General features: G+C 54.1%; 1 protein-coding gene across 1 annotated transcript in view; it reads left to right on the top strand.

Moving 5' to 3' along the window:
* The window catches only part of MYO18B (myosin XVIIIB), an 86,298-nt gene that overhangs the window by 62,229 nt on the left and 11,569 nt on the right, over positions 1-12,500 (top strand). The window contains 6 exon segments of the mRNA XM_066609985.1: positions 3,819-3,932; positions 6,680-6,796; positions 7,270-7,353; positions 8,663-8,800; positions 10,596-10,781; positions 11,958-12,016. Of these exon segments, the coding sequence (XP_066466082.1) occupies positions 3,819-3,932; positions 6,680-6,796; positions 7,270-7,353; positions 8,663-8,800; positions 10,596-10,781; positions 11,958-12,016 (698 nt within the window).

The following is a 12,500-nucleotide window of genomic DNA, read 5'->3' as shown; positions in this document are numbered from 1 at the left end:
CCGATCATACATTATGCATCTTTTTTGATGGGAACTGCCATTTGTTTGTTCCCAAGTGGGAAAATTCCATTATGCAGATTTGAAAGCAGAAAGATGGAAGGAAAGGAGGAGAGAGAAGTGGAGGCAGGAAGGCCTGTGTGTAGGAGAAGGAGACAGCCGTGCCGGGGGGAAGGTAAAAGAACAGGCAGGAAGCAAAGGCTTAAGTACAGAGATCTCCGAGTTGGGACCCTGCGAGAGGACGAGGAAGGAAGAGCTTTCCGGATGGTTTCCAGTTGAAAGTGTCAATCATCATAAGCTTGGAGGCTGTCAGGAAAAAAAGGAAACTGCTCCCTGTCTTGACAAGGGAGAGCAAATGATGAGACGCTGACAGCCGCCGCACGAGGACATGACCTTTTGGTCCAAGTTTTTGTTTCAGCTGATAGCAAAAGATGTTTCCTTGACAGTTATTGGCGACTGAAAGTGCTTGCTTAACGGAGCGTCGGTGGCCCAGGATGCTGCTGAACCGGGTCCAACCGAAACCAGCGTCCTGGTTGCATCTTCTGGGAAGCACTGCGTTCCGGGCTGTGGCTGGAACAATGCAGTGGGAACCCAGTTCCCAGGGACTGTCTGCCAGGCGGGGAAGATGGCTGCTGAAAGTTACACTCATGAGCAGAAGTGCCAGCCCCAGCAGCGTCAAGAGCGACACTGCTTCTGAATGCGGCAGATCCGTTTAGCCTACAGCCAGTGAGAGTTTTCTCTTTCTCCCCTATGGATTTGTTTCATCCCCTTGTGGCAGTGAGTTCCACAAGTTCCTCACATGTTGCGGAAGCTTCCTTTTGTCTGTCCTGAGCCTCCTGCCGGTCAGCATCCCTGGGTTACGGGTCTCTGTCCCCCCATTATCTTTGGAAGGGAGAGGGAGGAGTCAGAAGTTGCCAGACTGAATGCAACCCACAAAGCCGCCCCCTCCGATGCTCACCCCAGGGAAGAAAAAAAGCGTGCGCTTTCCTGGAAGGAGGCCATGGCCCCGAGCCGCTTCCTGCACACGTGGATTGTCACGACGTCACCGGAGGCTGCAGCGCGCCAAGGTTCTCGTTGTGGAGTTGGCTGCTGCTATTTCCGTCAGTATTATTAAGTATCATCTCAGTTGTGTTGGGTAGAAAACATTAATTATCGTCTCCAGCCTGCGGCGTATGGGAAGTCGGTGCTGTTTTCGACTTGGGCACGGAAAGGGATTTGTGACGGCTTGTTGGGAAGCTCCCAAAGCCCCCACTCTTCCCCAGGATCTGGCCTGTGGATTCTTGACTAATTAAAGCAGGCTTAATCAGTTTCTGGCCAACGGTGGGCACAGCGATGTCAGGGCAGCAGTAAAAGTGCCTCTCTCAGAAATGCCAGCATGGGCTGGTTGTGGACGCCTGTGCTGTCTTTCAGGGTGACTTGTGGTCATGGATGGATCCTGGAGCCACTGTTTGTTAATGGCAGAAGCGACAGAGGAGCAGATGTGGACAGAGGCCCACCTGGCTTGTGCATCTTGGGGGTGCTTTTTCCAAGTGAGATCACAGTGCGTTGTCCATAAATTGCCATGAGCTGGCAGATGATGGAAGGTGCCAGCTGCCGGGCAGCAGCCACTGGGAAGAGCATCTTTTAGCCCCTGTGGTCTGCTGCGCAGGGCAAAAAGGGCTAAGGGGAGAATCGATGTGGTTGTTGTGTCTCTTTGCCCTGGGCTTGATTTTTAAGAAGTGTCCCTGCGGTTCAGTGCCTTTTAGGGAGGGAGGGGCATTTTTTCACCCAGCATCCCTCGTCTGCCTTGTCCCTGTAGCCCGGAGTGGTGGCAGCAGTGAAGACCTGCCAAAGTTCTCCCTGTTCAGCTGCTGATCCACTAGGCAAGGGGGTAAAGCAGGGAGTAGGACAGGGGGGCGTGTGCACACCAGCCACTAGGCACTCTGCCCCTTGGCCAGCCTGCCTTTCCCCTGGATGTGCTTCTTTGGATTTGTGGGTAGTTCTGCGGATCGGGAAAACTATGGAAAGTAAACCACGAAACCCAAACATCCGAGATAAATGCACCAGATGTGTGTGTGTCCCACTTGCTTGAGAGAGTGTCCAGGAAGCCAGAAGCAGGGACAGAAGTGGGCAGGTTGGGACACTTCAGGGCAGTGCAGAAAGACACGTGTGATATATACACCCAGGCTTGGGTTGGGCTGTGGAGAAACCACGCCACGGCAGTAAGCGAGTCTGGAAGAGATGAAGGAGCCCAGGCCTGCCTCTCTCTTGGGGTTCAGCAGCACTGGTTGGCTTGTGGAAAGTTCCTCCCTGCCGCCCCCTCCCACAGATGGCATTTCGATGAGTGCTGGAGCCCTTAATGGGGAGCCGATAAAAGCAGAGAGCAAATTAGCACTTGTGGAACGGCATCTTTGTGCAATTGAAGTTGTGTGTGGGGAAAAAAGACCATTTGCAGACTCCACCTTGTGAATTGCCCTGATCTTCACTTTAATGAACCTGTAGCTGCCACACACACGGCTGCCGCCGCCAAGAAGAAGTTGGAGTGAGGTTGGGGGTGGCGCGAGGGGCTCACTTTGCCTTGCAGGGCTCCACCACAAGGGTTTTCTTCTGTCGAGGCAGGAACGGGGATCCCCGCAGTGTTCCCCATTTGCTAGCGCAAGCTCTGCTATGTGGCCTTTCCGAAGGGGAAAGTGTTTTAGAGTGTGTGCCGCCAGCCCCAAGAGGGGCATAATTATCACCAGGCAGTCGTGGTGGGCATTAATTTGTTGGCATCCTTCAGTCTCAGAAGACAATGGTGTCGCGCTCTGAATGGTGACACAGAACAGAAGATTAAGGTGTGGTGCCGGCAGCTCAGCAGCACTACGGCCTGCACCAGGCCACAGAGGCCCCTCTGGGCCAGCCCCTCACCGGCCCCCAAGGCGAGCCAACCCCTCGCCCTGTGGCAAGGAGTTCCGCAGAGTAACACAGAACAGAAGATTAAGGTGTGGTGCTGGCAGCTCAGCAGCACAACGGCCTGCACCAGGCCACAGGGGCCCCTCTGGAGCAGCCCTTCACCCCTCACCGGCCCCCCAGGAGGCACCCAAGGCGAGCCAGCCCCACTTGCCATGTGGGCAGCAAGGCCAGGCGAGATCAGAAATGCAAGACCCCAGGAAACTTCTGGGCCCCCCTCTGCCCCTGGGCGCAGTACATTTTGTTGGCATCCTTCAGTCTCGGAAGACTATGGTGTCACGCTCTGAATGGTGGTTCTGGAACAGAGTGTCCTCTCCAGTGCGCAAAGCCTGGGTAAAGTGGGTATGGAGGATAGGCTGTTGCCCATGCAGCAAATCCCCCCTCTCCATGTCGCTGAAATGGTCCAATGGAAAGGCAGAGGCCAATACAGTTGGTTCCAGCGGCGTAGCAGGAGTTGCCAGAACGTGACTGTGTTCAGCCATGAACTGCCTCAGGGACTCCGGCTCCCGATTTTGCCTCGAGGTTGACTCCTGGAGCCTTTTCCATAACTGGATGTAGCCACAAGGCAGTGGAGGTTTGGGGTCAGAGTTTTCCTTCTCTCAGATGAGCTGCCTTCCCAGGCTAAGGAGTCCCATCTACCCGGTGGCTGTTTAGTCGCCTCTTACGACAAGTACAGCCAAACTGAGGGCCTTTTCTTATTCCCAGCCCCCAGGGGAAATCCCCAGGCGAAAGCCCCCAGCCCCCAGGGTGGGCATTAATAGGTGGGGAAACTCTGGAAACAAAATGTAAATAACTCTTGCTGAAGGCTGGGGGGGGGGGATGAAATTGACTCAGTCTTTGTGTGCAGTTAGTGCGATACGATGCAATGACTCCCCACTCTCTGCTTCTCCTAGTGGGAAGAGAGCACGGCCCGATGTGCGGAGGCCCAGAAGTCTCAGGCGATGCTGGCGCTGGAGCTGGAGAGCCTGCACGCGGAGCTGGAGTCCGTCAGCTGGAGCAAGAACGTGGTATGGGCTTGGAGGGAGCAGGAGGGCTCCTCTACAGGGCTGGCGCTTGGGGCGGAAGACAGATCGCACACTGACCCAGTCCAGTGGGATGTCCTCGCACACGAATGGGAATGGTGCGCGTGTAGGCATGTTCGGGGCCTTCATGCTTGGGACTGCAGGGCAGCATTTTATGATGTGCTTATAGCAGTGTTTCTCAACCAGTGGTACTTGAGGTGGCGTCTGGTGCTCCTTATAGGACCCCTGGACAGTTGCTGTCCAGCAGTGAGACGAGAAACTTGGTGTGACAGACGTCGGAGAAGGCTCAGCTCTGTGGGCTGAGCTCCAAAGCTTTCACACACTCCAGAAAGCCTTTCTCCTCAGACTTAATTCAAGGCGGTTTACATAGGCAGGCAATTTAAATCCCCGTAGGGATTTTTATAATTTGAAAGAAGGTTTCTATTTTTCAAGAAACCACAACGTTCAGCTGTTTCTTTCTTGATCTGGCCGCACATCCTGGCCTCCATCCTCCCACGCTCAGAGCAGATGGAATAGCTCGGCTTCAGCTTGTCAGCTGCTTCAAGGTCGCACGGTGCCGGTGGCCTCGAACTGGCGACCTTCGGATGTTATCTTCAGGCAAATGGAGGCTCAACCCTCTAGACCAGACCTCCTGCCCTCTTACTGGCATTTGTCGCCTCACGTCTGGCCTCCCAACCCAGATATAAATGGCAATGATGTCATCAGCCAGTCACTTCTGATGGTACTTCCAATAGGTGGATCGTGTGAAGTGGCACCGCAGGGGATAAAAAATGAGAAATGCTGCCTTATGGGGTTCTTGGACCCCGGAGCCTCTCTGATAAGTGAAGTGCCCAGTTCGGGGGCCGCAGCTCCAGGGTCCAGCCCATGCTTTGCACACAGAAGGTCTAGGTTCAGTCCTCATCAGCATCCCCAAGCAGGGCTGGGAAAAGGCTCTGCTGTGTCTGGAGCCCTGAAAAGACCCTGCCCAGGCAATAAAGAGCTGGATGGACCAAGGTATAGACTCTGCAGGGAGCCTCTCCCTGCATTCACTCTGCAGAATTCAAGAAGGCTGCTTTCAGAACAGTAGCAAATTCTGGCATTTTGAGTTTCTCCTGTAAGTGCTGCTTTCAGAACAGTAGCAAATTCTGGCATTTTGAGTTTCTCCTGTAAGTGCATCTGGTACAGCAGAACCTCCGAGTCCAGCTTGAAATCCCACAGAGCTGGGTCACGCTCCCCACTCCCCACTCAATCCACACATGTGTGCGCTGGCTTGATCAAGCAAATCGCTTTTTTGATTGTGCCGTTGCATTGAGATTCTTTTGGTGTGGTGTTAAAACAGTTGCACAAGAGCACATGACAAGCGCTGGTGAAACATCGCACCGAAAGAACTGCAGTGCAATCCTGGGTGCGGACGCATCAAGCTTGCCTTTTTTTGCCCTGTCTTATAAATGCACTGTCTTGCCACAGCTCCTCCCCACTGAGCCTCGTGCCCGCTTAAGGCTGATTAGTTTCCCTTGTTAAACTCACAAGTGCAGCAAGCAAAAGTCAGAGTCCAGTCCCAGTCCCAGTCCACAGATTCCAAGTAAGTCAGTCCAATCAGTTAGAGTTGCCAAATCAGAGTCCAGAGCCAATAAGCTGAGTCACAGTCCAAGGTCAGATTCCAGGTAGTCAGTCAAATCAGAGTATCCAAGTCAAAGTCCAAAGTCATTAAGCCAAGTCACAGTCCGATTCCAAATTCAATAAGCCAAGTCAGTCAGTCTCCTCTCCTACCTGCACTCCTTCTACAACCCACACCACTAGTTCCTCCAGGTGCTGTTTATATGCTCCCAGGTTCACTTTAGTCTCTAGTTGCTGCAGCTGTGCAGCACACCTCCAGCTACCACCTGGGCTTTAACCCTGCATTTACTTGGAGCAAGGGGCACTGTGGACACCACACCCTATCTCCTTGGTAATATCTTCTGCAATTCCAATACATGCACCTGTGTGTACTATGAAGTGAGGGGTGGGTCTAAATGAGCTGTGAACGCCGAGAGCTCTTGCAGTCTGCACATGCGCAGCCCTCCTGTGCAAAAACTGGGAAGGAGAAGTGGAATGCTGGCAGGTTCTCAGTGCACCGGCTCTGCTTTGGAAATGAGGCCAAATGACTTGGAAATCCATGCAGAAATTTGGGCTTTGGAACGGCCCTGTCAGCAGCTCCATCTGCCTCTGTCGTGGTCTCCAGGAGAGGCCAGTTTGGCTCCCAGGCAGAGGGCTAGAGGCAGTGATGGCCAACTTCTGTCACTTGTTCCTGTTTGAAATCGGTCCTATTGGGTCCACAGCTCATACCTTAAGCAGGGATGTTAGCAAAACCTTCCCTTGCCAGAATCTGTGGTGGAAAGCACAGCTCCGCACGCCTCCCTTTCCCTCGTGGATTGGATTTTATTGGAATTGAGGGGGGTCTCCGGCTTCTATGCCTTCCATCTGCTTGCAAAAAACAACCGCCTATACTTAGAGGCGTACATTATGATGAGTTGGGCAGCAGTAGCAGTTATTTTCACAGCAAATATGTGAAAGTACTTGGGGAAAAAATACAGATTTAAATGATGTTTTTATGGGATTGCGATGGGGAAAAAAAACAGTTTTTAGTGAAAGATACTTAGAACAGAAATCAAAGGGAAATGCAAGAGCTTTGGAAAAAATGGAAATGGAGAAGCCTGCCCTTGCCTGGTCTGAATCTTGTGTGAGTATTTAGTTAGTTATTTATTTTGCTGTAGGTTGAGGAACAATTGTACCAGCTGCAGCACGAGAAAGCAGATCTGTTGAAACGCATCGATGAAGACCAGGAGGATCTGAACGAGCTGATGGCCAAACACAAGGCCCTGATTGCCCAGGTAAAGAAGGGTTTGGGCTGGAGAGAGGCACAGACAGCCCCGGGGTGGGGGGGGGGGTTGGTGGCTGGGCAAGGAAGTGCTCTGGATGTAGGTCAAGGAAAGAAAGCCGTGGCAGTTGAAGACCCTGGCCTGTTTCGTTCCCTTCACTTCCTCCTTTTGGGGTTGGTTGGCAACCTTCAGTCTGGAAAGACTATGGTAGAAGCCTACAGCACACCTGGTGTTCCCAGGCTGTCTCCCATCCAAGTACTAACCAGGCCTGACCCTGCTTAGGTTCCGAGATCAGACGAGATCGGGCATGCGCAACTGCCAACAGCACAGTGAACTCCTGAAATGGGAGGCCAGGTTGCCCAAGGGAGCGTCAACACCTCTGCCCGCTTTTTCCCAGGAAAGGGTTTGGCTCTTGAAATGGCCTTGAGCTGCAAAGAACCCCTTTGATTTCTGTGCCTCCAACTTTTCTCCTTCTTCCTCCCCAGTCTGCCACAGATATTGCCCAGATCCGGGAGCTACAGACGCAGCTGGAGGACGCCCAGAAGGAGCAGCACAGCCTGCAAGAGAAAGTGAGTCCCTGCATCTCCGTCCTTGCTGGGTCTGAAATATTTGCGAATGCTGCCTTTACTTGAGTACTTGGTGGTGTGTGATCTCGGGGAGGACGTGAAGGTCCCAGGGCAGCGATTTTCAACCTTTTTTGTCTCGTGGCACACTGACAAGGCACCAAAATGGTCAAGGCACACCGTCAGGTTTTTGACACTTGACAAGGCACACCGTGCTGCCAGTGGGGGGGGGGGGCTCACTTCCCCATTGACCCTACTAATAATAATCTTCCCCCAAATTCCTGTGGCGCACCTGTGGACCACTTGCGGCACACCAGCGTGCCACGGCACAGTGGTTGAAAATGGCTGTCCTAGGGGGCTGTCTGAGCTCTGTGTATGGAGAGGGTCCATTGAGTTCTCGTGGCAAAAGCGCCACTGACAGACCTCTCTCACGAGTTTCTCTAGTTGCCTTCTATTAGATCAGGGGTGCTCACACTTTTTTGGCTCGAGAGCTATTTTGAAACCCAGCAAGGCCCGGAGATCTACCAGAGTTTTTTTACAATGTTCGCGCCATCATAACATATAACATTTATGTGTACAATGTATGTTGGTGTACCTTGAGCCCCACTGAGTATAACAGGATTTACTCCTGAGTAGACATGCCTAGGATTAGGCTGTGAGGCTGCAATCCTAGCCACGCTTACCTGGGAGTAAGCCCCATTGAGTACAATGGACCTTACTCCTGGCATTTCCTCCCAGAGGCACCCGAAGGGGGGGGGGGTCGGCACTCCGCGATCTACTCATTTTGCCTCGTGATCTACCGGTAGATCGCGATCCACCTATTGAGCACCCTGTATTAGATGCTCAGCCCCTCCCCACATCTCACAACACAGCAGTCTTCCCTGATGTCTTTGTGTCTCAGGAGCTTGCTTGTGCTGGCCCCGAGGCAGCATTGTGGGTCAGGAGTCGTACGACAATTTTTGTGTGTGCTCAGCACCAAGCCTCCAGTTCCCATATTGTCTGGGTGCCTTCTAAGGAGGTTGCAAATAGCTGGCCTGGTAGAGAGAGGCTGCCGGGGTCCCCGACTCGGGTCAATTGTCAGTGGATTCTCCTGCAAAACTGGCGAAATGTCTCCTGCTCTCCCTCTAAAGTGTGACTGCTAATTACTGCCTTCTCCGGTTTTATAGTTTTATAGCTGGATTTGTGTTCTCAGAATCAATTTCCTTGTTATAGTTTTCAGCGGTGAGCCACAGCAAGACGCTCCAGCCTCGGTCTGTGGACAGAGGTGGCCTAAGAATTGCAGGAACAAGGAGCTGTTTCTTTTCTTTGGCCACAGCTGCAGGTGACCCAGGCCCGGATGGCCTACCTGGAGCAGTCGATGGTGGAGCGGGCCATTGTCAGCCGCCAGGAGGCACTCATCTGCGACTTGGAGAACAAGCTGGAGTTCCAGAGGGTGCAGATTAAGCGTTTTGAGGTAGAGGGGGTCTCATGCAGCTGCTGGCCTGGGGGAGGAGGGTGGGAGAGGTCGCGTGCCCTGTGCTGTTCCCAGAGTGGATGAGGAAGGATGGGAGGGGGGACTTTGCGCCCAGGCTGGAGCCCAGCAGTGGTGCACCCAAAGTAGGCTGAGATGAATCTCTGCCCAAGAAAAAGCCTGGAGAAACAGGGTCATTTGGGGCACTCCAGCAGCATCAGAAGAGCCCTGCAAGGGCCCCCCCAGTCCAGCTTCTGTACCTCACAGTGGCCCACCAGCTCCCTGCAAACTGTTGCCATCCTCCTTGCCCTCAGAGACAAGCTACTCTCAAAACCGGTTCCGTGTCCATTTCTGAGCCACAGACCCAGCTGTGTTGTTTGAGGTAACCTCCAGCCGTGAGCAAATGCACTGCTGCACCTAAGAGAAGCCCTGAAATCATTGTGCGGCCCGATCCGCCCGTCGCAGTCGGGTGAGCCCCTCGTGCAGCCGCTGTCAAGGCGAAAGGAGGACAGGCAGCCAAGGACAGGAGGGGCTTTGCGGTGGGCTCGGCGTGAGCTCTCTCTTGGCTGACAGGCTGACACATATCGATCCTCACTGCAAAGGGATCAATTTCTGAACTGTTTTCCTTGACTGAAAAGTGCGACCAGGACAGGCTGGAAACATCCAGTGGAGACTTTTTCAGTTCCGCCAGAATTCCCCATTCAGACAAGTGCCTCTGTCCTCCTCCCAGCCCATCTTCCTTCGTGGGGGGTTGTGGTCAGGACCAGCAGGATGAAAGACCAAGCTTTTTACAGGGACTTGCATGCCTAGGACTGGCAGCCCAGCCTGGGTGCACTTGAGAAAAGACAGGGATGCACCGAGAAGCTCCAGACTAAGATGCACGGACTGGGAAAAGCCCCATTGGCTTCAGCCGCATTGGCTAGTCTTGGAGGAAGGGGCCCGGAGCACTGAAGTGGCCTAAGACAATTTAGCCCTTGGAAGAAAATTGACTTGAAATGGTTGTTTTTGGAATGACGAGATGGTTCCCTGTCCTGAACAGGTTCACAGTCCAAAAAAGACACAGGAAACAACCACTGGAAAAGCTGCTGTGGTGGGACAAATAAGGACAGTTGTTCTCCCACTGTTGGAGAGAGGAGAACCCCTCCCCCCCCTTAGCCTGGGTAATAGGGGTTTCAACTCCCCCTTGAGCGGTGCTTCCCTTTAGTGCTGTGAAGCAGAATGAGGTGGTGGTGGGATGCTGAGGGGGTGGTAGGGAGGTGTGTCCCACTGCAGGGTGCGTGAGCATGGCCTCCTCTGGGATGGCCCCCTGCCTGCAGAACAAAGACCCTCGCACGTGCAGGGGAGAGGGTCTGTCCCAGCAGCTCCTGGCTCTGTTTGTTTTCTGACTGCAGGAATTTTTTCCAATGCGAGGGAACATCCAGAATGTGGTTCCGCCTGACGGTCTTTTCCTGTGGGTGGGCCACCTCGTTCTGTTGCAAGTGCAGGCGATGCGTCGCCCCGGGACTGCAACGCCCCTGCCTGCCTGCCTGCCTGCCTGCCCGCCCTTGCTTCTTGCCCAATGTCTCTGCTGACCTCTGAGGTGCTCCCAGTCACTGCCCACACGCGTATCAGCATATCACTGTAGCTCTGAGGGCTAGAATCTTACCCTTGCGGAGGCAAAACGAGAAGCGGAGTCTCGGGAAACTTCACTCCGTGCTCGTTCTGCTTCCGCACCCGGCGCCTGTCGTCGATGGAGGCCAAGGAACCTCAGCTTCCATGAGCTGCAGAGTCCACCAGGCTGCTGCCATGTCTCCTCCAGATGCTGGTTCTCCGGCTCCGCGACAGCGTGCTGAAGATGGGCGAGGAGCTGGAGAAGGCGAAGGAGGACGAGGCGCGGGAGAAGGAGAACTCGCGGTACTACCAGATGCGGGTGGAGGAGATGAAGGCGGACATGAGCGAGTTGGCGCAGAGGGAGCTGGAGGCCGGGCGCAGGCGTGTGGAGCTGGTAAGCAGGCCTGCAGTGTGTGGGGGGAGGGGGAGCGGCTGCTGGGGTTTCTTCAGGGGCATCTGTTGCAGGCGAAAGGTGGACATGAGGAAGGCTTCTCTTCCCAGGTCTGCTCCTTGCTCTCTCTACCCCAGTGTTTGTCCACCTGGCTGGCTGGCCGCAGCTCTCTGCGGTCTTTCCCAGCTGCCAGGGAGGGAACCCGGCAGCTTCTGCTTACAAGGCGGGCGGGGGGGGAGCTCCACCACTGAGCTACAACCCCTCCCAAGATGGGGCCTGTAGGGGGTTTTTCATGGATGGAAATTCAGGGGTGTGGGGAGCTTAATGCTGGTCGGGGCAGAGTTTCATTCTGGGGGGAAACGTGGATAAATGCAAAAGCTGAGGGGATGAAGGGCAAGTCAGGCTGGAAAGGCCTGGCCACAGTGGGCAACTGGCAGCCGGTGGAGGAGGAAGGGCAGACAACTCATTACTACAGATAGTCGCCCTAGAAGCAGTCGCAGAACCCAGAAGAGTCTCCTGGAATCTGGAAGTGACGTCGCAGGAGGTCAGCGTGCCAGGAGAATTAAGATGTTGCAAATCACTAATTTAGGGCACAGTCCTAACCAGGTCTGCTCAGAAGTAAGTCCTGTTTTGTTCAGTGGGGCTTGCCCTCAGGAAAGCGTGGTTTCTCACACTCTTACTCACACTTCTCAGGAAAGTGTGGTTAGGATTGCAGCCTTGGGCACCTGCAAACGGGTGCTGAAACTCCCAGCTCCTTGACCAGCCTCCCTCTCTGCTAAGGGACTGAAACTATTTCCAGAGATTTGCTTTCGGATGAGATGAAACACCAGGCGTTCCTGGGCCCAGTTCTAGGGATGCTCTTGGTGGTCCCCGGAGATGGGTGTTGATTCTTGGGGGCTCCAGGCCAAGCGGGAGGGCTGACAGCCCAGCCTTTTGTGAACGGTCCTCCGCCAGGCTTGGCGGGATCTCCCTTTCCATGTCCTCCTGATGGGGTCACTGGGTCCTTGGTAGATGTGCAAAAGCCCCAAGGCAGCATGTCAGGGTGGCGTCAGGGTGGAAGAGGCGTTCTCTGATTGAACCCAGAACCTCTGAATACAGAGTTTAAAAAGGACCAGAGCATGACAGCAGGAAGATGCTTTCTGGAAGCAAAACGCCCCGTCCTCTCGGCTCTCTCTGCAGAGCGTCGTCGCGGCATTTTCCGCGGCCTGCTGGGCTGTGTGCCGTTGCCACGGAGCCGAGTGACAGGAGATAACAGGAGATGTTCTTCCTAATTGCCTGAGCTGTTTTCCTCACACGCAGCCTTTCCAGGGCCGATTTTCACTTTTCCTCCCTGGTGCCTGCAAAACTGTTCGCACTTTAGCGGGCCTTAATAGTTCTCAGCTTTGGCTGCGAGTTTTGACAGAAGCGGCTCCGGTAATTTCGTGCTCCTGAAAAAGGGTCCACGACTCCCTCTGACTCGGGAGTGCGGTGACGGCAAGGAAGGATTAAGACGTCCAAGCGCTCTCTTCTTGGGTTCAGGATACGGCCCAGCCAGAGATAAGACAGGCTCAGAGACGTTTACAAAGGTGCTGCGAGAATATTCTGTTCTCCTTTGTGCAAAGGAAGCTTATCGTCGCCTGCTGATTAAACCCGACTCTTTTTTGCAGGCAAAAAAAAAAAAATGCGCATCCGTCCTCTGGTCCCATAGCAGTTTATCAGCACGTAGCATCCTCTAATACCTGA

Source organism: Tiliqua scincoides, chromosome 14 (genome assembly GCF_035046505.1).
Source record: "Tiliqua scincoides isolate rTilSci1 chromosome 14, rTilSci1.hap2, whole genome shotgun sequence".
NCBI lineage: Eukaryota > Metazoa > Chordata > Lepidosauria > Squamata > Scincidae > Tiliqua > Tiliqua scincoides.
The sequence above is the reverse complement of the archived record's forward strand: the minus strand, read 5'-3'. Positions and strand labels throughout refer to the sequence as shown.